At 40.9% G+C, this 27,156-nt stretch overlaps 1 protein-coding gene across 9 annotated transcripts in view; it reads left to right on the top strand.

The window, feature by feature from the left end:
* Positions 1 to 27,156, top strand: part of ZNF385D (zinc finger protein 385D) — a 609,973-nt gene that overhangs the window by 256,563 nt on the left and 326,254 nt on the right. For all 9 annotated transcript variants that reach the window (XM_080974820.1, XM_080974826.1, XM_080974827.1 and 6 more), the window contains one exon: positions 24,044 to 24,322. In XM_080974820.1, the coding sequence (XP_080830946.1) occupies positions 24,044 to 24,322 (279 nt within the window). The remainder of the gene's footprint in view (positions 1 to 24,043; positions 24,323 to 27,156) is intronic.

Raw genomic sequence — 27,156 nt, 5'->3', positions numbered from 1 at the left:
TCTCACCATCTGCTACTGTAAAGGCTGGAATATTTCCTTATTTTAAACTTAAGTGTTATAAAGTTATACTAATGTTTACATCAGGTATAGGTAATATGGTGTCCGTCAGATGTTGTGTACGAAAACCCTATCATCCCTGGCAATTGGCTGGGACCGAGAGTTGTAATCAACAGCATCTGTTGGAGGGTATAATGTTGGCTAGCCCTGGTTTACAGCATGAAGAGAAATTAAAGGTCTAAACTAGTCCTGAACAGCTGCAATTCTGCTCTGCTCTGGTAAAAAATTGTGTAGACTGCTATAGGCAGCCAGGTCTGAAGTATTAAAAATGCACTGTGTTATCAGACTCCAAAAAGGAACTGAAAAGAAAAATGCCAGAATGTAAAAAGAGTGCTTTTAATCCAGGCTCAGATATCTCATAAGTAACCAAATGGAATTTTAAAATAGCTACAAAAATGAACCTTTGGGCAAAACATATGTAGCACAAACTGCAGCCAAAAAGAAAGCCCTTTTTTTCTTGTTTGTCGTTGTTGAAAAGAAGGTTCCAAGTGCCTGCAAAGAGTGAGTGACTGAAAAATTACTTCTCATTACCCAAAATGGTGGAGATGCTATTTGCCAGCACAGTGCAATAATGTAGCTTGCCTTGTGTGCCTGAGAATCTTGCATGTCAAGCACCTGCCAGGTACTTTAGCATTTTCACTATAAATGAGATGTGTAGTAGTAAAGTAAAGCTGCCTGCTAAGAAGCTCAGACTGAGCCTTGGTACTTACTCTAAAAACAATACCTTTGTGAATATTCCAGAAGGCAATTTAATGTGATTCTTAGTTGATTAAAGTGTTTCTTTACAGCAGCTTCAATCATGGACTAACGTTGTATGTGGAAGAGTTTAAGAGTGTCTGATTTTGATAGATATTGCCATTGAATGCTTTCTGACTGAACAGAGGAGAATGTGGTGGTATCTCCTTCAGATTTGGTGTTAGCAAATATTCTTACAGTCTTGTTGTTTTAAAATTACCGTCTATTGAATAAGAACTCGAGTATAACTTAATAGCATATATTAACTAAAATTGTCATGAGTAGCCATTGGCAACATGCTGAGTAAGCTCATGAAATATAAATAGGCATTCTTCAATATGTGTCTGACATATCAGAACTTGCTGCAGTATAACTCAGTTGGACATTATCCATGCTGACTGTAAACAGCAGAAGACCTCAGTGAAGAGAATACTAGACAGTTTTGAATCTGAATTTGTGGAAGAAAAGTCATCTTCAGTCCCTGTACTAATTGCCTAAGAACTCCTACAGTTAACAAATAAATTGTATCACCTGTTCCCAAGTTTTCCGATTTCACTTCTTTGAGCAGGGAAAACATGAATACATGGCATGATGTCAGATACTTATTGAAGGATCCTACTTATTTACATGAGTTTACTCAGAACATTGTGGTGGCTACTTGGGGCAATGAATAGATGAGGTGCACCTTATCAGTTTAGTTTTAACAGGTGTGGGGCCGCTGTTTTGGGAGACAGCCACGTGTCTCTTGTGACTTCCTTTGTCTGCACAGACAACGTGCATGCTTCCTTCTGACCTATTTGCTTTCTATACTGTTGCTAATGATAAATGTCTGATCTCATTTATCCTAGAGAGCTTTGTTCTTTAGAATGTTTCCAGACACAGGGTTTTGCAGTCTAAATTTCAGCACTGGTAATGTGTGCTATCTACACTGAACAGTACTGACTGCAGCATAAGTCTCTCAGGGTCTGCTGAGGCAGCCCAGCCAGTGTAGCCTCAGAACTCTGGTAGCTTTGAACTCTCGCAGCAAGGAGTACCTTTTATTTGGAGCTACTTCCTCTTGCTTTCTGGTTGGATGCTACTATCTCTGTTGGGAATGATGGCCCAGTTTGGAGTTGCTAATCCATAGTTTAGTGCTCAGTAAATGAGCCTACTTGAGCCTCAGGCAAGAGCGCTCCACTCTCCTCTTCCAGCATGGATGTGAGGAGATCAGAAGCATATGATTTCAACATGGCCAGAATTGTTGTTTTGTCCAAACTCTGAACTCCGGTTAATTTAAACCATGGTGTGTTGAAAGAAGCCAAGGTCATGAAACCACAGTTTCAATAATCCATAGGTGAAACCCACCACAGTTTGCCTTTTTTGGGGGGTGTAACCATAAAGAATGATTATTTTAAATGATGAAATGGATGCTTCTAGTCTCCTTGTGGCCACACTGCAGAAGGACAGGATTGGGATCACATGAAACAAATTGTTTGTTTAGCACTATGGGATGTGGGTGGCGCTGTGGTCTAAACCACTGAGCCTCTTGGGCTTGCCGATTGGAAGGTTGGCAGTTCAAATCTCTGTGATGGGGTGAGCTCCCGTTGCTCGGTCCCTGCTCCTGCCAACCTAGCAGTTCGAAAGCACGTCAAAGTGCAAGTAGATAAATAGGTACTGCTGCGAAGGGAAGGTAAACAGCGTTTCTGTGTGCTGCTCTGATTTCGCCAGAAGTGGCTCAGTCATGCTGGCCACATGACCCGGAAAAACTGTTTGCGGACAAAAGCCGGCTCCCTCGGCCAGTAAAGCTAGATGAGCGCCGTAACCCCAGAGTTGTTCACCACTGGACTTAACTGTGAGGGGTCCTTTACCTTTACCTTTACCTTTATGGTTTCATCTTATGTCTGAACTGGGTATTTGACTATAAGAATTGTTCAATAGGGTCAGAATTCCCTGTTACTTATCATCGAGTGGTTTTTGCTGCATCAACATTAGGTTTTGAGTATTATAGTATGGTGGAAGCTGTTTCCTCACACTCCAGATTTATTAAATATATTGATTGCTGCAATCTAGCTTAATGGTTTCCCATTAATATGATGAGTGGATTTGTCTAACTGACCTCTGTGCCCTTTTGAAAACTGATGCCTATACCTGTGGCATTTTTCTAATAATGCAATTACATTAGATATAAAATTCTCCACTGACTTGTCCTAATAAGGAAGTTAAAAATTCTAGTCACCTAATTTACATCCTATTCCTTAGAAACTGTTTTTGTAAACCTTGGAACTGCTTATGCTTTTTCCAGTCTCCTGGTACATTCTGATATCTAGATTTCCTAAAAATAGGTTCTTACAGGTCACCATCTTGTGTCAAATATAAGCTTGTCCCAGAAGCTTCAGAAAAGGAACAAAAGATCCAAAATGGGCAATTATACAATAGTTTCCCTATAAGAGTGTTTTTGTAGTGGAATATTGATTTAGGTCTTCAAATACAAATGTTTATCCTTGAATGCCTTTTAAAATAAAATCTTACCAAACATCATTGAGTATACAGTGCACAGCAGTCCTTGGCATCCTGCAGAGTTTTTCTTAGAAGAAAGATGAATGTAAAGTCTCTTGGCTAGTAACTGATTTATAGAAAGTTGAACCACTTTTAACTTCCATGCATTTTGTCCTTGGTTTGTTGTGTTTGCAATGCAAAAGGGCATTTTCTTATTGTGCAGGCCTTATATTTCAGACATTATTTTTTGCTCTGAAAAAGATAATATTTTCCTCCATTATTTCTCTCTATCAAGGCAGCTATATTCATAATTTCTTCATGAAGGGTAGTCTTCTCTGTCATTCGTCTTACCAACTGTCTCAATTTTCAGATATTCTAGTTTTTAAGCCTGTCAGGAACGCAGTTTTAATATTACTCAAAAAGATCTTTAAAATGATTTGTGATGGCAGTGGCATTATAATAATGTTCTTTGTATTGTTTTCTATCTTATGCAAAACATAATGTTCAGTTTGTTCTCTCCCTTTATAGCATAAGTCAAAGATGAGAAGGGGTAGTACTGAAAATGATGCTTGCTTATTTTCACAGTTCATAGAGTTCATCATAGAATGGTAGAGTTGGAAGGGACCACCAGGGTCATCTAGTTCACCCCTGCAATGGAGGACTCTTTTATCTAATGTGGGGCTCAAACCCATGACCCAGAGATGCAGAGTCTCATACTTTACCGACTAAGTTATTCCCTTCTTACCTTCTTACTGTAAAACACAGAAAACGCTCTCAATTCAGATGTGGACAATTCTTGAACAGGCAGTAGCTTGTGTCCTCACATCTGCACTTGTGTTGGTTCCTTCTCCATTTCCTGTTTAGCACTAATTACAGTTTGGCATGGCATCCAAGTTGGTTAGCTGTTGCCCTCTGAATTAGAAACCTGCATTAAACAATAGTTTCCAGTTCTGGTTTGGAGGTCAAGGACTAAGGAGGACCCTTTCACTGTATGGCCCTGTGGGGCTGGTGCCCCTCCAGCCTGAGAATGTGATACTGCCATCCTTGGACACAAAGGGCTCCAGACCAGAATATGCAGTGAGACCCTAAGCTCCCCTGCTCTGTTGCAGCAGGAGAATTATGCAGCAGGCTCGGCCCCTTTAATTGAACAAGCACCTCCCAGTGCAGGCAGGTCTAACAGTTGGAATGCAGCTGTTGCTACTATAGATAGGACTTGGTCTCTGTTTGTTGCTTGCTGAAGCCACATCAGAAAAAAGCCTGCACCCAGGCTAAACCCTGCCAATGGACAATGGGTAACTGTGTGTTTGATACTGAATGAGTGCATCATATTATTTTTGTCCAAAGTGATGCAGACCTCAGCAGTGAAGGGGGAGGTGTGTCTGTGTTTCCCCTCTGGCCTGCTGGTTGTTTTTCTCTGTAGATAGCTGATCAGGAGCACACAGGATTTTTTAAAAGGCTCATCCTGCAAGATTTGATTCAGAATCTTTTGCCCTACCAGTTCTGAACTATGGTCACTGTTGCCTTCTGTCCCCTGAATTCTGCACTGTTATATGAAATCTGGATTTGGGTCAGTGCTTGCAGTCATTTCTTTATCCTCCCTATAGGCTGTACTTGCAATTTATCTCACAATACACAAGCACATAGATTCTAAGTATTAGTGAAGCAAGCACCTGCAAAATCCTTAGCAATTATAAGTTTGCTGAAGTATCTACCTAAGATATTGGAAAAATAAAGCAATATGTTTTGCTTCACATTTTCATTCTATTTTTGACATGTACTTGCTCAGTAAAGATTAAGCCAATGCTATCCAGCACTTAAAATTAATAGTGTATTTGAACATACATAATTCATATATGCACACAGACACAGCAGGGGAGGAGGAAATCACATTTGTTCACTTGAGCCTCAATATCAGCAGCAGGTTCTCCAGAAAGCACCAGTTCTGAATAAGTCTCTATAAAATTTTAAAATCCCCTGGTTTCAGCCACCAAATTTCTGGGGCTGCAGGTATCTTGAGTCTTCCCTTTAATTTCCTTAACCAAGTTACTCTTATTTTTCTTTTCCTCATACGCTTGTGAAATTGTGGGCAGAAAATTCCTGCCTTGCAGGGGGTTGGACTAGATGACCCTTGCAGTCCCTTTCCAATGCTACAATTCTGTGATTCTTCCAGTACTTTGGGGCTTTCTTGCTTTGTGTTTAATAGCATTAACAAAGACTCCAAAGGATTACAAGTACATTTGTGTGCAGATAAAGCAATGTTTCTGTTATGCACAAAGTCTTTGTAGTAAAAGCACGGAAGAGAAAAGCCTCGCAAGACAGAAATGTTATTTTAAACATTACAAGTTAAGGCTTAAGGGCTATGCAATCAGATAAAAATGCTTAAGATATATAGTGTTCACAAAGCCATGAGCTTAATAGTGTTTATTAGAGATGCTAGTGAAGCTTACTGGGCTTATTATCCCCCCTCAAAAATGAGCTTCATGACTTATGAAACCTCTGATTTCTGCTCCAACTTGAGCAGGAAAAGAAAATCCTGGTGCTGGAGCTGGAAAAGAAATCCTGGTGCAATTCAGCAGACCCCTTCCCTTCCATTCAAAAGCTGCCAGGGGCAGAGGAAGGGGGAGTGCCCTAGGGGCGGAATTGCCCGGGTGTCACCACTGAGGGGGGTGACAAAATGCTGGGTGGCACTTACCGTGAGGCCTGCAGCGCACCCGAGCCACGCATCTCTCCTGGGAGAGACATGGTGGCTTAGGCTTAGGCCCAGTATACCTGAAGGAGCGTCTCCACCCCCATTGTTCTGCCCGAACACTGAGGTCCAGTGCCGAGGGCCTTCTGGCAGTTCCCTCACTGCGAGAAGCAAAGCTACAGGGAACCAGGCAGAGGGCCTTCTCGGTAGTGGCACCCATCCTGTGGAACGCCCTCCCATCAAATGTCAAAGAGATAAACAACTACCTGACATTCAGAAGACATCTGAAGGCAGCCCTGTTCAGTGAAGTTTTTAATGTGTGACATTTTGATGTATTTTTAATCTTTGTTGGAAGCCGCCCAGAGTGGCTGGGGAAACCCAACCAGATGGGTGGGCTGCAAATAATAAATTATTATTATTATTATTATTATTATTATTATTATTATTATTGGCGTGCGCAAGCTCCACGCTGTCCAAATGGTCCACCCACTGCCTCCCCCTCAACTGTAGGGCGGCTGTGTGGGAGGAGGCAGGGAGACTCCTCAGAGACCCTGCGGAACATCCTGCCCCAGCTGGCCCTGCCCCACGGGTGGCTGGCCCCACCCCTAGGCGCAGAACACGCACGCCACCCCAGTCACCCGAACGGCTTGCACCGCCGCTGAAAACTGCAAAACTCCCAAGGGCCTGTGGAGCTTTTTGTCCTGTGCAGCACACCAAAGAGGGGAGGGAGGGCCAGGAAAATCTTCCCTCTTATCATATGTAAGGGTTTTTATAGGAATCAGAACTATGTTGGGTGCTGAGCATAATTGGATTGGAGCTGGGGAAACTATTTATGGTTTTGTTTTATTTGTTTATTTAACAAATCTGCAGGCTGCTGCACAGCATAAAGCCTTCAAAGCAGTGTACAAAATAAAAGCTAAGTAAGACACATGTTTTGAAAGCAATAGAATCATTTCAGAGAACCATATAAACAATAAAACCATCATTGCAAATTCTAACAAAACAATAAAACCATTTCTGCAGATATATTTAACTGATACCCTATAAATGACTGGGTTACACCTCAGAAAAAAAATTCTTACACAAAAAATTCTTTGCTGGGCACCCAGGCAGCATGATACAGACCCCTGAATTTTGGCTATTAACCGATTCCAGAGAACCAGAGCTAGAACACTGCAAGCCCAGTTTTGGAAATATTTCCAAGCTAATTTGGTGTGAACAAGAGGAAGCACCTCCATCTCTAGTGCTTGTATTTCGGCGGGGGAGGGGGAGGTCTGGGAGGGGGCAGAATGCAGCAATGTGAAAACTGAGAAAGTTCCCCCTATTGACAAATTGCCATGGTCCAAGTGCTTTGAGTATCTTCTGTGAGGGTTTGTTTTGTTATATTACTGCTTTTTTTTCTATGCGGTTTTTCATTCTAAGTCCTTGTTGGAGTTGTCATGCTGAGGTCTCATGCGTTCAGATGCCTTTATCACTGCTAAATGCTTCTTTATAATTTATATATCCAGCTGTGGTGAAAGCATGTGCTATTAGGAGACTGGAGGAAGAGGAGGCCTTTTTTGCTGGAACAAATTACTAGGGAAGAAGGTGGGGGGAGGGTGAGAGAATATTGTTGTAAAAAAAAAAAAAAGGAAAGAGGTGTAATCAACTGGCGTTTTTCTGCTATTATCAATAATGTGTTTAATAGGTCTTCTGACGCGAGCTTCTTTTTCATCTTGATCCTGAAGTACAAGACTTTGCTGTGATACAACATCAGTCTTACTCCTACTTATTCTCCTTACTTTATTTTGCTCTTTTTTGAGTTCTCGGGGGCCCAACTAGGTGTGACACGGGGAAAATATGTGATCAGATCACTTGATCTGTTTGTCATTGAATCATTCCAGGACATTGTGCTATGGGAGTATTTGTCTTTCTTTCCCCCCTCCCATTTTAATAAACATTTGGGGGACAATATAAGTCAGGAAAATGGATAAGAGGGAAAGGGCTAAGCCTTTGTCTACACGATTATGTCCCCTCTCAGTGTCTGCCTTTTATCAATGAAATAACACAGGGGATTTGCAATCATATTTTTAAATGTCTACTTTGCCCCAAAGTGTTACAGGTTTGGAAAAAAGTTGAGTACATCTGTCATAGAGTAGTGTAGGCTTATGCCTATACAAACACACATGTGTTACTTGTTTCTTTTTGTGTGTGTCCCTAGCCTTGGGAAAGAGCTGCATGGCATAGTATAATGGCAAAAAAATCACTGGAGAGAAACAATAGTAGAAAGACTGAATTGGGTGCAGGGAGGTTCATTGATGACTGAAAATGCAAACAGGGCCTTTTTGTGCAGAAAGCAGCAGCAGTGCAATTAAGGTTATTTGGTTTGCTGTAGCAGGGATGAAAGATAAAAACCTAAATAAGTACTTAAACATACTGAGATGTTGGCTCTTTGCCTCTGGCTTCTTATAACACATGAAAATGGGGGCATTGCAATGTTATTTTGATAACCCCCCCCCCTGCTCTCATTGGTTTGTTCTGACAGATAATATTGATGAGATAGGATAGTTTTAACACTAGAAGAGTCCGAGACTAGGTCATATGATGGTCCATCTGTGGCACATTCTCTTAACTGACTGCCCTCGGGCAACTGGACATGGGAGGGTGTGTGTGTATGTAATATATGGGAGTTTGATCACATATTTTAATTCAGTTACAAATCCTACAAAGGCTGATACCTCACACCACCCACCAAAGGTCTGATGTATTCAGAGCCTAATTTTCAAAAGTCATTGAGCCTACATCTAGTTTCTGTACCACAGGAGAAATGCTGTTCTCACAGTGACTAACCTGTGAACAACAACAACAATTTTATTACTATTTATACCCCGCCCATCTGGCTGGGTTGCCCCAGCCACTCAGGGCAGCTTCCAACACATGTAGAAATGTAATAAAACTTCAAACATTAATAACAACAATCAGATCTAATATAAAAAGTCACAATAACTATAAAACAAACTGCAAGAAGGAACTGAGCACAACAGCAGTCTCCTCACTTCTCATTGCCAAAAAGTGGTGCTCCAGACATGCTGTTTAATGTACAAGGGTTTAGGCATGCAGAGGGAAAAGGACAACAAAGGGTTAATTTCAGGGTGCTGTTTAATTTGGGCATGTTTTTGGCCTGCACCTGCAGCTAGTTAAGCATGTGAGAATGACTCATCACAATATACAGTATAAATGCTGTTGTGTTTGAAGTAAGTTTCCTCTTGGCCCGATGCCCTTGACCAGAGCATAGCCTGTGTATGCTGTAAGGAGCAAACTGTATGTAACTGAAACTGGACTGTACTGTCAGTAATGCAACTGAGGCTGGATCTAGACAGGGGTCAGCAAACTTTTCCTGCAGGGGGCCGGACCACTGGCCCTCAGACCTTGTGGGGGGCCGGACTATATTTTGGAGGGAACCCCCCATGACTCTCCCCTCCCTTCTCCACAGCACCAGACAAGCCCCAGTGGCTGTGTACCCGTGCCTTGTGAGCAACAGGGGCTGGTGGTGGCGGGACGATAAGCGGTGCAAAAGGGCTGGCTCCGGAGAGGGGCTACTTAAAATGGTGCTCAGCCAACCACAGTTCAACAAAGCCCAGCCCCCTTCCTTCTCTAGGCAGGGTGGGGAGAAGCCAGGAGGGAGGGAGGGAGGAGTGCCGCCGCGGTGTGTGTGTGAGGGAGGGGGCGAAAACGGCGCAGCCCGAACGATCAGAATTCCCACGGCGATTCCTGGACTGTCCGCGGGCCAGATCCAGAAGGCAAGTGGGCCAGATCTGGCCCCTGGGCCTTAGTTTGCCTACCCATGATCTAGACACATCAAAGAAGCGTTTCAGTTAAAAGCGTTGTAAATTTAAACAGGGAAAACGGGTAGAGAAAAATAGGGCTCCACATCACCATCTAGTGGCACAATGTTATATCACACATACAACACATATAAATGTCTTTTTCTTTACCAATCTAGCTGAGTCCTGACCCATCCTAGAACTGTTTGGTCCTTCTCTGTTCTCATGGCACACTCTGTGCTGACGTTAGGATAGGCACTCTGCACACTGCCTCTGACAGTAGAGGAAGAACATACAGTAACCACATATGCTCTGTGAATTTGCCCAATACTCTTTTAAAGCCACCACAGTTGGTGGGAGCATATTGCATAAAGAAGTATTCTTTATGTGTGTGTGTCTGTCCTGAATATTCTGATATTCAAATTCAGTGGATGGCCCTAGGTTAGTATTATAAACGAGGGAGAAAAACTGCTCTTTCTCCACCCCATCATAATCTTATATACGCCTCTGCCGTGTTCCCCCTTACTCATTTTTGTCTACACTAAAAAGCCCCAAATGTTGCAACCTTTCCTTCAGCTCCTTGATCATTTCCGGTTGCTGAACCGTTTTAAGCTCTACAATATTCTTTTTGAGTTGAGGTAACCAGAACTATACACAATATTTCAAGTGTGGTTGCACTATAGTTTAGGATAACAACATTAGGTTATTGGCAGTTTTTACCTTCTACCCTTTTCCTGATTATACCTGACATGGAATTCACATTTTCTGCAGCTGCTGCACGCTGTGTTGATATTTTTTTGCCAAGTTATCCGCTATGACCCCAAAGTCTTGTTCCTAGTCAGTCACCACCGGTTCAGATCCCTTTAGTGTTTATATGAAATTAAGGTATCACTCCCCGCCACCAACATTACTGCCCATTCACCCAATTTGGAGATAGCATTTTGGAGCTCTTCAGGATCCCTTTTTGTTTTTACCACCCTGAACAATTTGGTATGATCGTGGTGCTCTGTGGTTACCTCTCCATGGTTACCTCTTCGCATTGGGACCCATGCCAGAACAAGTAAAAAAGCATGGGTCCCAATACTAGGCAAGTTATGTGCTACTGGAATGTCTCGTGGCAAAAAATGTGTAAGGTAATATGAAAAAAAAAAAATCTGACAAGCCCAGTAATAGCTTAACTGGGTAAAAGTTTTAGCTTTCTGGTAAAACTTGCTTTAGCTAGAGCAAAATTAGTATTAAATGACACTTAAGAGTGTTTGAAATAAATGTCCTTCACCTATCATCATGCTACTGTGGAATATTTAAAGTGAGTCTTGAGAAACTATAATTTATTCGTTATTGCAAGTTTCTCCAGCAAGGGTAATTTCATAATGCACCAAGCTCAGTATTATAGAATTAATGGAAGTAATAATATTGAGTACTTTCTGGAGAGCTTTTTTAATATTCAAAGCAATTGACAAATGTATTGTGTAACGGCTGAGTAAGTAAAAGCAAAGAATTGTTTTAACTCTGAAGCAAAGTGTGTTTCAGCACCCATTATGGAAACATAAATGCTTTTGAATCTCTTTAGCAGATTAAGAAGATATATTGCTGGGTGTGAGAATGTTCCAAACATGCATCATGATCTTCTATCTTTTCATTCCTAATGACCGAATGCTTTATCCTAGAATAGCCAGAGGCAATTGCTTAAATAGCTGGCAAATTGGGTGCATGCAAATAATGTGATGCATTTGAATAATTTCTTTTTGCAGATGACCAAAAAGGATTTAAATGCAGAGGGACAGCTAGTTTTGTGTGTCAGAACTATGTAGCAACTTCAGCTCCTATGGAGTGAACAGTGCTTTAGTAGCTAATACACTAATACACAGCTAAGGCAGCACAATGAACCCTGCTCTGCTTCACTTTTAGCTTCCCGCTCTCTCAAATCTTGTAGTATTATCCAATTGCAACTGGATGGAACTGGCCTCATGTTGACACAATGCTAAATTATGATTTGGTGTTACTTGAAAGAGCCTCGGGCTCACACATCCTGTTCCCTCTCCTTCTCAAGCACAGCTGCTAGGAGAATACTGGAAGCTTTACTTCCGTTTTTAATTAAGTGCAGTTTAGTGTCTTCTCCAAATCCAGACAAACATTGGTTAGTTGAAACAAGCCAACTTCATACCATGATCAGCCACAGGTTAGGTTTCAAATACAGTGCTAAACAGTGGTTAATAATAATAAAAAAATAGATGCAGAAGTTTCTTATATCCTTATGAGTCCACTAGAGGAGGAGATGGGAGGAGGACCAGGCTTGTTCTCACAATGCTAAACTGTGTTTTAGCATTTTGTCCTACCCGTTCCATGGTCATTATTCTTAAAAATCACATGATGCCACTAATCCATTAAATCTGCCCATCTACTACCAAGCCAGGTTCAAGGTCCTTGTATTTACAATGCCCTGAACAACTTAGGTCCGAGGTACCTTAGGGACTGCCTATACCTTTATATCCTGGCTTGATCACTGAGGTCACCTGCAGGAGCTTTACTAGTCATCCCTCAAGCTGGTGAGGCTCATCTGACAGCAACAAGAAGCTGAGCTTTTAGTGTCATTGGCCCAGTCCTGTGGAATGCTCAGCTAATGTTTTAGAGATTCAGCAGGCAATTAAGAAAGCGTCTTTCCAAAATAGCTCATAGAATCATAGAATTTTAGCATTGGAAGGGTTGTGTAGTCCAGCCCCTGCAATGCAGGTATCCTGTCTACAGCCATCCCTGGGTGGGCTCGAACCACCAACCTTCTAGTTGACAGCAAGATGCACTAACCCATTGCACCACAGTGAGTTGGTTGATGTTTTCGGATTTAAAGTTTTCACATGATTTTTATTGTCTATAAATATTCTTGTTTTAAACTGCTTTGAGGTTTTTTTAACCAACTAGTTGTATATAAATATTTTTATTAAGAACAATGGGGATAATGTGGTTGAGAATACTGGAATGATCTTGGTGAGCAAAACATGAGAAAAATGGCATTATCCCTCGCTGCAAACTAAATATATGTCCTGTTTGTATTACTGTGGAGAAATCAAAAGGTGAATGCTGGACTTTGGTTTAAAATTATTGCAGTGAACACCACTTTAAAAATACGATTCAATCCAAAATCTGTTTGCAGGTAAATAACATCACAGTTAAACAAAGGCTTTTTGCATTGGTTTTCTCTTAGATTAGTTGCCAAGTTCTATGAAAATTGTAAACATGATGAATTTTGGGTCACTTACCTTTAACCCCATCCAATCTTTGAATGTTTAAATGATGTGCACTTAGGCACAAAAGCTTACACCTTATAAGGCACTTAACAGCCATATGACTTTATTGACCAGTTTCTCATCTTAGGAACTGAATGTGCTTATACTATACATTTTTCAATATGCTACTTTGTTCTTAAATGCCCCTGTAACCATGCCTTGAAGTCACTATGTTGTAGAAACTCAGTAAGTGGGGTTCAGGGGGCAGAGAAAGTCCAGTATGATTATACTTTGCACAGTTGGACACTTCTGCACAACATCCTCATCCACTGCCTTCTGAGCAGCAATTGCTGCTGCTTTAATAGATAATCTGAGAAGCATTAGGCTCTGCAAATCGTATCTTATCAAACATTCCTGGATATTCAACAATTAAACTCTTGGCTATTTCATACACTTTGGGAATAGAAAGAAAAGCTCCTGGTTTTACATTATTGATAATTATAATTTCTCATTGAGATCACACATTTCATAAGGTAACTCTCTGTTCAATGAAAGCAAAAAAGGTTTTTTTAAATAAAAAAACCCAGTTTTAAAACATGCACTGAGGGAGACCATGCTTTGTATAGTGAGATCTTGTAGGATCACCAATGGAAGGCCAATTGGCAACAGGACATTTCTCTGTGATCCTGGTTAGCCAAGCCTTCCTTTTGACTTTCTTTTCTTTTCTTTATAGATTCAGGTAGCTAAGAATTTCTTTTATTCATCCACTCAGTTATCGTTTGAAATGAGTTGCTGCTGTTTCCATTTTGTAGCTGGAAACAGAGGTAGAAAGTTCTTGACCAAGCAAAAACTGAAAATTTAAAACACTGGATGGTATTCAGCTAAGTTCTACTCAGTGTAGACAGAATGAAATTAATGGAACCAACTTAGTCATGTTCATTATTTTCAATGGATCTACACTGAGTACCACCCACTTGCTTCATTCAAAACCAAGCAAAACAGTAATTTCCTGGGTGCAATTAGTTTTGTAGGTTTTTTTAAAAAAATAATTAAAGAAACAAGTATTATTTACCAGAAAAATGGGGAAAACCTAAATAATTGATATACTGGTGAAAATTATTGAAGCGTATCACTTAGCCCTGTAACTTAGATGTATGTTTTACTTGCTTTGAAGTACCCAAAACAAAACAAAAAAAGGAAAGTCAGATTCCATATGTGGATATAGCCAAAGCAGCAGCATACAGGTTAACTTTTACAGCACAGTCCTTTGCATGTCTACCAAGAAGTACCACTCAAAGTAGGTGGCTGTTAGTGACTTAATGGAAGAAGGAAGTTAGCATTGCCCATCTGCATCCATATCTGCTATGTGTATGTAAGCTTGATCTCTCTCTTGGTTTGGAACATATATGTTTAAAGCAGTTAGCAGATGGCTATTCAACGTGTTTCAGTTTTGTACAATATGTAACAATATGTCATATCAGGGAAAATATAAGCACTTGACTTAAGATTTTCCTCAATTTTTATGGATAAAAAGATTGAAAGTTTAAATTGCAACCCAGGCACTTTTTCCTCCAAGGGAAAAAATGCACACCATTGCAGAAAAAAATTGAAATCTTTAAACGGCCATAAGGTGTCTTTAGGAAAGGGTCGCTGCACGTGAGAGCTTGCAACCATAGAAATGTCAGAGAGATGCTGAGGCAGCAGGAGAATGGCAGTGTAAAATGTTTAGGTCAGTGAGGAACGATAAGCATAGTGATCAATAATCGAGTGATTTGTGAAAAGCTGTTGATGACAGTGGATTTAGCCTGGTACCAAAAGGGTACTATATAGGGAAGCCATTTTGGGGAAGTATCTATGACATATACACCAAAGGGTACAATCCTTAGCTTTGTTTTGCATAACGTTCATAATATTCTATTAGGTTCCCCCCCCCCCCCATGTAGATGAATTCTATTGCAGAAAAACTCAAGCCCAGAGGAGACTGCAGTCCTATTTATACTTATCTGTACCACTTCTGAATAGACGTGTACAGTGGTACCTCAGGTTAAGTACTTAATTCGTTCCGGAGGTCCGTTCTTAACCTGAAACTGTTCTTAACCTGAAGCACCACTTTAGCTAATGGGGCCTCCTGATGCCGCCGCGCCGCTGGAGCATGATTTCTGTTCTCATCCTGAAGCAACGTTCTTAACCTGAAGCACTATTTGTGGAGTCTGTAACCTGAAGTGTATGTAACCTGAAGCGTATGTAACCTGAGGTACCACTGTATAGGATTGCACTCTAAGAACCTTGTGGCACCTTGGAGGCTAACAAATTCACTTTTGCTTAAGTTTTCATGTGGCTGAACTCTGATTTAAGGTACCAGGCTTAAAGAGTCAAGCAAATTATGGAGTTAGGACCTAGTAACCCTAGTAACTTCAGCGATAATCCTCAGGAACCCTGACCCAGTTGAGATTTTTATAGTTTGGCTTAGTGACTGAAGTATGCACAAGTCTTTTTACTTATCTATTAAGCCTTTAGCTCCTTCCATTGTGTGAGCCACAATACGACTAGGAAGCCTCTAATTAAGTATAATTTCTTGTTTTTTGCCAAACCTGTGTTATTGGGTGTAATGAATAAATAAATGCTTACCAGCTTCAGAACCAGCCAGGATATTAAACAATAGTTTAGGGTTACCAGATGTCCCCGTTTCCCGGGGACAGCCCTTGGATTTGCGAACAAATTCTGGACAAATTCTATCCCTGGAATGTCCCTGGATTTCATCTAAGAAATGCAGCAACGGCAGTCTTAGCAGCTTGGAGCAGTAGGCTCTGGCTGGCTTCAGAAGCTGCTCGGAAGTCCGCATATGATGGTGGTGCAGGGGCTCAAAGATGCAGCTTCCGGGCTGCCTCCACCCACCCAGACCCCAGCATCTAAGCTGTGAAGGGAGGCTTCATGCTGCCTATCGGAGCAGCCTCCCAACTCCTACTTGCGTGCAAGCAGGAGCAGGGCGGGGATCTCTCAGCTATGAAAGGAGGCCTCACGCTGCTTATCAGAGCTTGCGTGCAAGCAGGAAGGGGCAGGGATCTCTCAGTTAGGCAACGGGGAGTCTCCCTTCCCAGCTTCCCAGCATGCAAGTAGGAATGGGATTGGGGCTGCTCCGATGGGAAGGGAGGCATCATGCTGCCCGAGCCTCGCCACCACCGCTCTCGGCCCTCCTCCGCCTCCCATGCCTTACCCACAGTGCATCGCTTCCCCACCACCACCACTGAAGAACCAACAACTCAGGGGCTGCCCAGGCTCATGGAGAAAGGAGATAGAAGCCTCAGAGGAAGGGGAAACATGGCGGTTGAGGTCAAGGCGGCAGTGGCCCCTCTGCCCTGCCATCACTGCAGACCAACTTCCCGAATGTGTAGTATGTATGTATGTATGTATGTATGTATGTATTTATTTAAAGTGTCCCCGGATTCATTGAAGAAAATCTGGTAACCTTACAATAGTTTGCAGTTGGTTTCAGATCTTGACTTGTTCCAAAGCTGATAGCCCTATTTTACTAGCGAAGGTGAAATGTGAAACTATGGTTAAATAGAGGCACCCTGCTTCAACTGCACTCTGCAGCAAAGGGAGGTGTATAAAGGGCAGGGTGGCGACATGGCTGAGATAACGATCATTTGAATGTGTCCGTCCATTGCCGAGGGCTCGCTGAGCTAGCTCTCACAGCCACATGACTCTCGTCTGCAGTTCAGTCTTTAATAGGATATTTGCTTGGAGGGCAGTATTTCAGCTAACAGAAATCTTCACAAAGGACTTTTAGCGAGTTTATCTGTGTCTTATTCTCAATTGGCTTGGATAATGAAGTTTAATTCAATCAAACCTCAGGAGAAGTTTCTGAATTCTCTCATGCACGATGCAAGTATTTGCTTTTCCACAGAGTCTGAGGTTAGTGAGGCATATTGGAAGAGTTTACTGACTGTGCTTAGATGAGCCACAGGGCCTTGGAAGGAGTTTGCACACTCAGCAGGGCTAGCATTAGTACTCCGCAGAGCCTGAGCAAGAGAGTAAAGCTTCATTACAACAGTAGCTTCCAGGCTTTTGTTCCAGTTACCTTCAACATTTTCCAGTGGGAGGAGAGAAGCAAGTCTACATTTGATGTTTTCAGAACAGTACAGAAGAGCCTTGTTTCTCCTGCTTCTGTTTCTAGGAGCATGAAAAGAAAATGATCCCCCTACTTGCTTTTTCTCTTAAAATCATTTTAAAGGTATTGATGTCCATTAGAAAGAATGTAAGAACTTCACTTAAAAACCTCACAAGGGGGGGAATGGACACCAGGGAAAGGGGTTCCCAGCATAGCCAAAGTGGAATGTTACACTTTACGGAGGAGTAAACCATACTAAAGTATTCTTTTTGGCGCCTGGTAAAAACATTCTAGTTTAGACAAGCTTACCCAAATGCTTAGAAAGTTGAGGTAATTTTAATCAATTTCAGCATTTTAACTTTAAAACATACAAAAGTTAAAATTTAAAACACAAGTATGGATGGAGCCCTTCTGCTGATGGAAGCCTAGTTATGATCCAAGCCCATGGGCAGAATTGAGTTAATGAGCTCCATCAGCAGAAGCCCAAAGCACAAAGAAATCTGCTTGAGTAATGGGGCTTCCCCCACATCCGCTGTGCCCTCTGAAATTGGCTTGTTGGGGTTTGAGGAAATCCCCAGAACTGTGAGTGCACAGGGAAGAAGGGGGATTGATCCATCTGGTGAACTGAAATGCTTGCACAGATGGAACGTTCATAAATAGTGCAATGTTCAGTTCCACCCAAAGTCTGTAAAGCAATCTTCTTTGTAGTTATTTCTATTCAACAAGTACTGCTTTATAGTTTCAGCTGAACCCCTTGGGTCCTTTTAAGGTAGTAAATTTATAGTGAAATCCTATGCACGTCTACTCAGTAAGTTCCATTGTTTTCAATAAGGCGTATTCCCAGGTAAGTGCATAGCAGCCTTAATATTCTAAAAGAATATAACACAGACAACTTTACATTTTCTCTTCATACTGAGACCAACTCCACTTGTTTTCGTTAGGATCCTGAGGCTAAGGGAAATAAGATGGTCACATGCACAGATATAGGTGTTGCAGAAATTGTAGTAACTGCAGCATAACTTCTTAGAATTTGAATAGTGATGCTAATAAATCTGCTTATAAGCCACTGAAAGTGCTCTGTTTCCTTTACAAAGGATTATGAAAGAGATATGTATTGCTAATTAAATAACATATGTGATGGATTAGTGCTCATCTCTTTTTATAGAACTTAATTAAATAAATGAGTGCAGCATATTTTAACACAATTAGGCTTCCGTTAAGGTGCTTTCCAGCATAAATATATTGCTGAAACATAGATTAAACTGGTTGGACTTAGCTATAGGTTGGGAATGCCTGCTGATTGCAGAGATGCAGCATAGAATTTGCTCCAAGTTCAAAAGCCCACCCTGGACAATTTTAATGATCTGCCACAAGGCACCGAAGACAAAATACTTTCTTTTTGTTACGTGTAGCTGTAGGCATTGTACCAGTCATAGCACAGGGATTGTTTATTTATTGAACAGATCTGAAAGAAAAAGCAAATTGAAATTATTTTGCTAATAGATTTTTTACTGAAGAGTTACCTTTGTTTTCCATGTTTTAACGTATATAAAGAAAAAAAATCTTTAAAAAAATTGATCACTTATCCTCTGGTTCTGAGAATGAACTCTTATGCTAATACCTAAGTGAGGAAAAGTGTTGGAGACTGCAGAGTCATAAACTTTAGGGCTCTGAGCCTGCTGCTAGAGACTGAGAGACTACTGAAGAAGAGTTTGGATTTGATATCCCACTTTATCACTACCCTAAGGAGTCTCAAAGCAGCTAACAATCTCCTTTCCCTTCCTCCCCCACAACAAACACTCTGTGAGGTGAGTGGGGCTGAGAGACTTCAGAGAAGTGTGACTGGCCCAAGGTCACCCAGCAGCTGCATGTGGAGGAGCAGGGAATCAAACCTGGTTCCCCAGATTACGAGTATACCGCTCTTAACCACTACACCACACTGGCTCTCTGAGCCTGACTGACATGAGGAGCCCACAGAACAACGTTCCAAAATACCTGGGCCTCTGGAGCCAGAGCCAGGATCTTCATAGATGTCTTCCCTTCAGCCCAACAAACCAAATGTCTCTCTCAGTCCTCTAAAGGTCCAGTAGCACAGGGAGCATGTACAGCAGAAGGTCATGAAACATAGCAGTAACTGTCTGCAAGCCAGAGGTTCTCCACAAGGGGACAGCACCTGGGAGGGGTAGTCTGGGGGCAGAAACTTAAATGGAATAAGGCAGTGTACATGTTCCTATTTGCTCTGAATCCACTGTGTTCCCACCACTGATTTGGGAAGTGGCGGACAACACAACATTTATCACGATCCATACCTATCCTGTATCTATCTTCTCATTTATTTTAAGAAAATAATACATTTTGATGCATTCCTCTCTGCCCCACCTCCAACCAGCTTCACTCTGAATTGCGGGGAAAATAATTACAGTGGAACCTTGGGTTACGTACCACCCCCCCTTATGAACGCTTCAGTTAACGAGTTCCGTAAACCCAGAAGTAGATGCTCCTGGTTTTGAACTTTGCCCCAGGATGCGAGCAGAAGTCATGTACCGGCGGCAGCAGGAGGCCCCATTAGCGAAAGCGCGCCTCATGTTACAAATAGTTTTGGGTTAAGAACGGGCCTCCGCAACGAATTAAGTTCATAACCGGAAGTACCACTGTACCTAGTTGTGTTTTAAGCAGGTAATGTGTACACAGCCTTGGTTTGCTTTTGACTTTGGCTAGAACAAGTTGCTCACTTGGAGCTCTCCGTGGTGCTTAAACTCCTGACCTGCCACCTTTGCCCCATGGGCTCTTTCACCAGACCAGTGGAGGAACATTCATTTATTAATATTACAATTACTTCTGAAAAAAACTTGCTATTCTGTTATGTCCATTGATTTCCAACACCGCCCCCCTCCGGATCTGTTCTGTCTTGACACAGGGGAATTTAACAGATGCCTCTTTTCCCCAGTATGGGTATTAAGAAAATGAAGTTTTACCCATAACTTTATGTCCATGCCAATTGTCAACTGAATATTTTCTGCACATCCTAATGTTGTTAAAGGAATCCAAACAGGGGCTGTGAATTCAAGAGTTACTCTACCATCCACTTCATCCATTCTTCTACCTCACTACTCCACCAAACTCTCTGCTTATCCCCTTATCTCATAAAGCTTTTTTCCCCCTTTTGTTTTTACTGATCCCTGAACCTTTAACAGTCAAAATCTGGACCTGCAGTTGCATACATTTACATGAATTTTCACAAATGAGCAGCACAAACAATCAGTATGCATAGACTCAAATGTTGCTGGTAAAATGTGAATTCATGTCAAGAATTTGTATATAATCTGATCAATATGCAGTTTTCAGGTGGAAACTCTGTATTTTGGCAGAACTATGTACAAGATGTTAATGCTGCCTATTTGTGTACATTCTCCACTCCTTCATGTGAATGCACAGTCATCAGTATTATGCACATTTTCTATTTGGCTCATGTTAACCACAAAATGTACATAATTTCTCCTGTATATTAGGTTTTAAAATGACTCAAAAGATTAGAAAATATTTGTGCGGTTGTATAGAAAAACATAGTTATTATCCTGTGTGTGTATATCTATCTACCTACCTATCTATCTATCTATCTATATAATATACACACAAAGTATTTGTAATTTTAAATTCATACTGCTCTCTAGTGGGGAATGCTTTCAATGCAGAAGATGCATGGATGTTGAAAAACAGAAACGGGCATGCTGATGTTATTTCATTATTTGCATTTAAGATTTATGCTTGTCCTCCTCCTAATAGTATTTTTGTAAGTCTTAGGGCCCCATCTGAACTGTACACCTGAAGCACTATGGTACTAGTTTGAACAGTCTTGGTTTCCCCCAAATAATTTTGGGAACTGTAGTTTGTTAAGGATGCTGATAGTTATTAGGAGGACCCTATTCCCCTCTCAGAGCTATAGTTCTCAGAGTTTGTTCACAGTTGATACCTCTTCCTGGGAAATTCTAGTGCTGATGTGGCTTAACCTTTTAATAAATAAATAAATATTCTTTTGACAGATGATAGCTCTTTTGTTCCTTCTTCCAGAGATAGTAGATACAGAATCCTTGCTGCCTTCCTCAGGGAATATTTGCTCTTTCGGCACTAGTTTAATCAGGGAAAAACACTCTGAGAAGTTCTTTATATACTTTCATTCCTTTTGGATTTTTATCCAGGCATTCTCGACTTTCTGATCTCTACCTACCTCATAGTTTCTCCACTGTCAGTTTTAGATTATAAACTCCTTGTGATCAGGAACTTTGTAAATTGATCATAGAGCTCCAGATGGCAACATGCACACTGGCATGTTATAAATAATAATAAAAAATAATTTTGCATTCTGCTCTTAATTTAACTTTTCAATAATTTTTACAGCCACCTTTTATAGTAATATAGAGGCATAGAAAATTACCTTATAGTGAGTCAGGCCATTGGTCTGTCTATCTAGTTCAGTATTGTCTACACCAGGGGTTGTCAACCTGGTCCCTACTGCCCACTAGTGGGCGTTTCAGGATTCTAGGTGGATGGTAGGGGGTTCTATGGTACAAGCTGAATTCTCCTTCCATTGAGCACTGGTAGGCGCTAAGGAAATTTTACCATCAAGAAAGATGCATTCGTGGGCGGTAGGTATAAAAAGGTTGACTACCCCTGGTCTACACTGACTGGAAGCAGTTCTCCAGGATTTCGTATAGGAGCTTTCCCCAAGCCACTCTATAGATGCTGGGTACTGAAATGGGGACACAAAGCGTACAACTAAGCTATAGCATTTCCCCCATTTTGCAGGTGGAAAGAGATATGTTTTTCTGACATCATCTAAAAAATTCATGACTGATCTCAGAAATACAACATGATCCTGTTATGCTGAATCAGTAAAACCCATTGAATTCAGTGGGACTTACTTCTTGGTAAATGTGCATATCAAGGCAAATCTAGTAGTATAAATATTAACAACTGGGAAACACTGGCCTGTGAGCACTCTAGTTGGAGAATAGCCTCTACCAAAGGCGTGATGGATTTGAAGAAGCACGAACTCAGGACGAAAGGCAGAAACAAGCTAAGAGGAAGGCACGTTTGGCAAATCCTCACCATGTTCAACCCCCACCCAGAAACCTATGTCCCCACTGTGGAAGGACATGTGGATCTAAAATTGGCTTCCACAGTCACTTACAGACACACTGTTAAGACCTTATTGATGAAAGACAATCTTACTCGGCTATGAGTGATTGACAAAGAAGAAAGCAGAAGCATAAGTTTGCAGTTAAAGACCTTTAGAATATCTGGTTTAAGGGGTAGACCATTTTATTCCTTAACATTTTGCTTTTAGCTGGCCTATGATCTCTGTTCACCAAAATATCTGAAATCCTGGACACTAATGATACATGTTTTCATAAACACAAATATAATTTGTGGTTTTTACCAGTTATGGTAAGTTGGCTAACTTAATTTTGGTGTCCTTTGTAAGTGTTTTGTCTGAAGTAAGTGCCTCTTGTATGTTTAAGCAATGACTCAGAAAAAGCTCTGTCATATTTGTTTTTTCCAGTGTTTACTTCCTTTTCCTTTCCCACAAGGAAGCACATCAAAAATGGTGTTTGAAAATTCTATCTGTTAGATAGAATTCTATCTGTTTCAGTAATTCTCGGTATTAACACAGGCTCCATCTGTACTTCTCACAGTGTTTTACGTGTCCGAAAAGGGTTAATAGCTCCATTTTACACAGTATGTAACTCTGGTTACACTGATGTGAAATATTGTAACTTGTCCAAATTGTACAGCAATTTTCCAGCAGCGCTGCAGCTGGAGTCTGTCTTTCTTGGCTGCAACTTAACTTACCAGTTACTAAACTCTAACACTTTCATTTCTTGGGCCTTTATCCTGAAAATGTGCACAAATCACATTGTCTTCAGTATCGCAGCACACGCCTATGCTTTCAGGAGTCTGGCCTTATTTCATAAAGAACTGCTAATTATTACTAGGGATTAGTACATTTTAAATTTCCCTGTTGGATTCTGAGTCTTTAAGATGCAATCATTTAATATTTTGAAGCATTTCCCTGCAGCTAATGAGATTTATGATTACCAAATGACAGTGTTGGGGAAAAACTCCAAATATCACAAGATCTACTGTGTTAGAATTGTAAAGTTTAGTGCACTACTGTGTGAAGTGTTTAAAATGCCATCCATTCTGTGCTATGCACATGTAAAGAGGAGGTTTGGGAGCCTTAAAAATATATTAGATTTCTTGAATAAAGCAGAGTCTTGGGCTGCAATCCTTAAACCTGAAGTAAGTCCTATTGAACTTGGTGGTGCTTACTTCTGAGCAGACATATATAGGATCACACTGTGAGTAGTTCAAGGAAGTAATTAATTAGACTATCTTCAAATGTGAGTTAGATTAATAACCTTCAATGTCTGTAATTTTTGAATTCATTATTAGAAATCAGATTTCTCAATTTGTGATTTGGATGAAGACCTTTAAGCTGCTCCACATAGTGTTTTTTTCTGTGATAGCTGTGGTTGAGTCTTTCCATACACTAGAGTTAGTGGAAGTAACAGAACTGACTGTGTCTTTTCTAACTACAAGCAATGGGTTCAATTTTTAATGATCTTCTATTTTAAATAAACTCACTGTAAAGAGAATACTAAGCCATCAAGGGAAAATGGAAGCAGTCAAAAATATGATTCCCCACCAGATCTGAAATTGTATCTTTATATGTGTAGAAGGGACTTCACTGTTTGGCCCCCCTATGGCATGTTGATTTTTCTGACGTTAGGGCCAGGGAGCCACACTAACCAGCCAACCAGGCATTGCTGATACCATGTGAGAAACACAACCTTGCTCCATTGACACTAAGTGCAGACCACAAAATTTCCACAGGATGAAAGTGCTAGATGCGCGGTACACACATCACTCATAGTTTTCTCTTTGTTTATCTTAGAAACTATGAAGAAACCCTGGAGTCCTAATCCATCTCAAGACAATGTACCGTATACTGCAAATTTCACATGTTTTCATGAAAGAGAAGGCGAGGCAGACCTGACACCTGATGACAGTGAGGAAAAGAAAGAAAGAGAGAAGAAACACAGCAGTTTTACTTTGTGCAATGTGTGCAACATTCAGCTGAACTCTGCTGCTCAGGCACAGATCCACTACAATGGGAAATCACATCAGAAAAGATTAAAGCAGCTCAGCAACGGGAATCCAAAAACTGATAATGGTAAGTTATTTGGTATATTCTGTCTTGGCTATGAGATTCATGTGTGAAAGTGCATCAGGTATGCTTTTGAAGTGGTGCTTGAGTCCTTTTTAAAAAGTGGGCAGTGGGTGGTTCCACTTTGGCTAAGCCATTTTTGATGTCTTGCATAATTTAGAAGAGTAAGGTAAAGGTAAAGGGACCCCTGACCATTAGGTCCAGTCACGAATGACTCTGGGGTTGCGGCTCTCATCTCGCATGTGGCCAGCATGACTAAGCTGCTTCTGGCAAACCAGAGCAGTGTACAGAAATGCCGTTTATCTTCCTGCCGAAGCGGTACCTATTTATCTACTTGCACTTTGACGTGCTTTCGAACTGCTAGGTGGGCAGGAGCAGGGACTGAGCAACTGGAGCTCACCCCGTCGCGGGGATTTGAATCGCTGACCTTCTGATCGGCAAGTCCTAGGCTGTGTGGTTTAGACCACAGTAGTGTAAAGTTAAATATTAGATCTTAAACATTTCAGAAATATTAAGATTTGGATTTAAGAGTAGAAGCTATGGTTCAAATTATTATTAAATATTCATTAGTGTGGCTTTGATGACATATCTGCTATGCCTGATCTGTAAGCTATGAGCTTGTTTGAATAATATTTGGCAACCATTATTCAAGCTTGTGAAGTCTACAGGCCAGACTACTACAGTCACTATTGGTGGATATAGACTAAATTCTGTTCATGGAAATTGACAGTCAATTAAATTATATCAGGAAGGGTTGCTCTGGTGAGTGGGATAATGCACAGATGGTAAGAGATTTGTTTGTCCTCAGGGAAGTTGTCAGATAGCCAGACTGATTGGCTATGTGCAGAGTGAAGTCATAACCACATGGCCCATGGTAACATGTGTTGAAGAAGCTTTTCCAAGTTAAAAAGTGGTTCTGAAGCAGCAGAACGATAGCAGAAGAGTGGGTGAAAGCTGGCATGGAAAATAAATTTAAAAATAAATAGTAGGTTTTCATGTGGGTGAACCCCTTTCCCCCTACCTAGATCATTAACTTTGGTACTGAAAATAAACCATTGTGAATATTCAGCCTACTACTGAATAATTTTAATATCTTGTGAAGGGCTCAATTTGGCATGTCTTCATCCATTTAGCAGTCCATAATCATGGGCTTGAAATCCTGACATGGGTTGTTAACTTTTTCGCTACCCACAGAATCAAAGTTTGAGGCCCTTTGCAAGTAGTCCTCTCCTTGTGTTATGCCTTATTCCGACAGAACTGATCTTTAATTGCATAATTTTGAAACAACTGATGCTTAATCACTATCCACCTTTGTAGTACTAACCTGAAGATGTTTGTAAATTAGATAATTGCATTTTAAAAATCTGTAAACTGGATGTGATTATTCATTTTTGAATAGCCACGATTTAGCTGTTTTATGAAGGAGCAACTGTAAAATATTAGTTTTGTGGGCATTTTCCTAAAAGCCGCACACCAGCAGCCACAGGGGAAAATGTCAGGTCTTCTTGGAGCAGTGAAGTGTAGCCACCATCTGTTCTAGAACACATTTGCTTCTATCTAAGTGCTCAACCTTCTCTGTTGTCTTTTCAGATGTTTACTTATGTGCTTTTGAAACTAACGCTCTATGGCAGCTTTGTTGATGCAATTGTTCCTTTTTCTGTTTCTGATGTGAATTATTTCCACACAACATGGAACGCTCGGGTGGGGTTTGTAACATGGGATAGTAAAAACTGAGAAATGATTAATGGGAATCAGCAGCCTTTGTCAAAGTTGCAACGGACCACTGGAAAAAGAAGAAATAAGCTCTGATACAATGTCTGTCCTTCTCGTTAGGTGAGTATTTGTTAGTCTACTTGCTAGGTGCCTGTTTGAGAAAAAGTCTGAGCCAAATTACTCTCTAGGTATTAGAGAGCTCATTGCAGCACAATGAGACAAAAAGTATAATTTACTATATTGGATCACGCTAGAACTAATCTAGCTCCCAGTTTACTGCTTAAAAATATTTGGGGGCATAATTCCTATTGGAATTATGGGGTGAATGGCAGCCACCCATTCCCCCCCCCCATTTTGTTGCCTGTGAGTGGGGCAGCAAAATAGAATGAGTGGTTTTCAGGTCAGCCTTGGAATAGATTCAATAAGTTTTTGGAATGTTTTCTGCAGTGTCAAAAACTATCCTCTTCTGATTTTGTAGCAACGTCTGCAGAAACGTTTGCTCCGTCATTTACGCTGATTTCTGGCTTTGTTTATCCTCACTGACATCATCATGTCCCAGTTATAATTCTTAGGTGGTGATCTTTGCTAAATGATCCCTTCTTAGCTCAGGTCACATACTGTACTTTACTTGACTGATGCAAGAAGAAGTCAACAACAAGAAAAAAAAGCCGTTGAAGCAGAAGCAGTTAGCAAAAACAATGGCAGTGGATGGGATTGAGGGGCGAAATCGAATATGTTCAAAACTAACGAGTTCTTTATCCATAACTGAACATTCTAAAATTTGCAGGAGATACTTTTACTCATTTTCAGCTTGATAATTGAAATGGGTAAAATATTTGCTCTAACCCTAGCTCAGACATAAAGGGCCATATTTAACTATTAGACCTAAGAGTCTATGGACCCATTCATTTCAGTGGGTCTATTCTGCACTAGCATTGGATACAACCCCACAACATTTTATTAGAGTTGCTTGGATGATACAAAATCTCACAGTGGCAGGTGTACATCGTTTTGGAGGCAAATGGGCATCTGCACCTGAGTGTGAAAAATATCCTGCCTTTAGCATAAACCACATTTTAGCAAGTGGGGGACTGCTAAGGCAAGAACAAAATTGTTTTTCTGCCAAT

Source organism: Podarcis pityusensis (genome assembly GCF_964106645.2).
Source record: "Podarcis pityusensis genome assembly, chromosome: 12".
In the NCBI taxonomy this organism is placed as follows: Eukaryota; Metazoa; Chordata; class Lepidosauria; order Squamata; family Lacertidae; genus Podarcis; species Podarcis pityusensis.
This window is presented reverse-complemented; position numbering and strand designations above follow the sequence as displayed.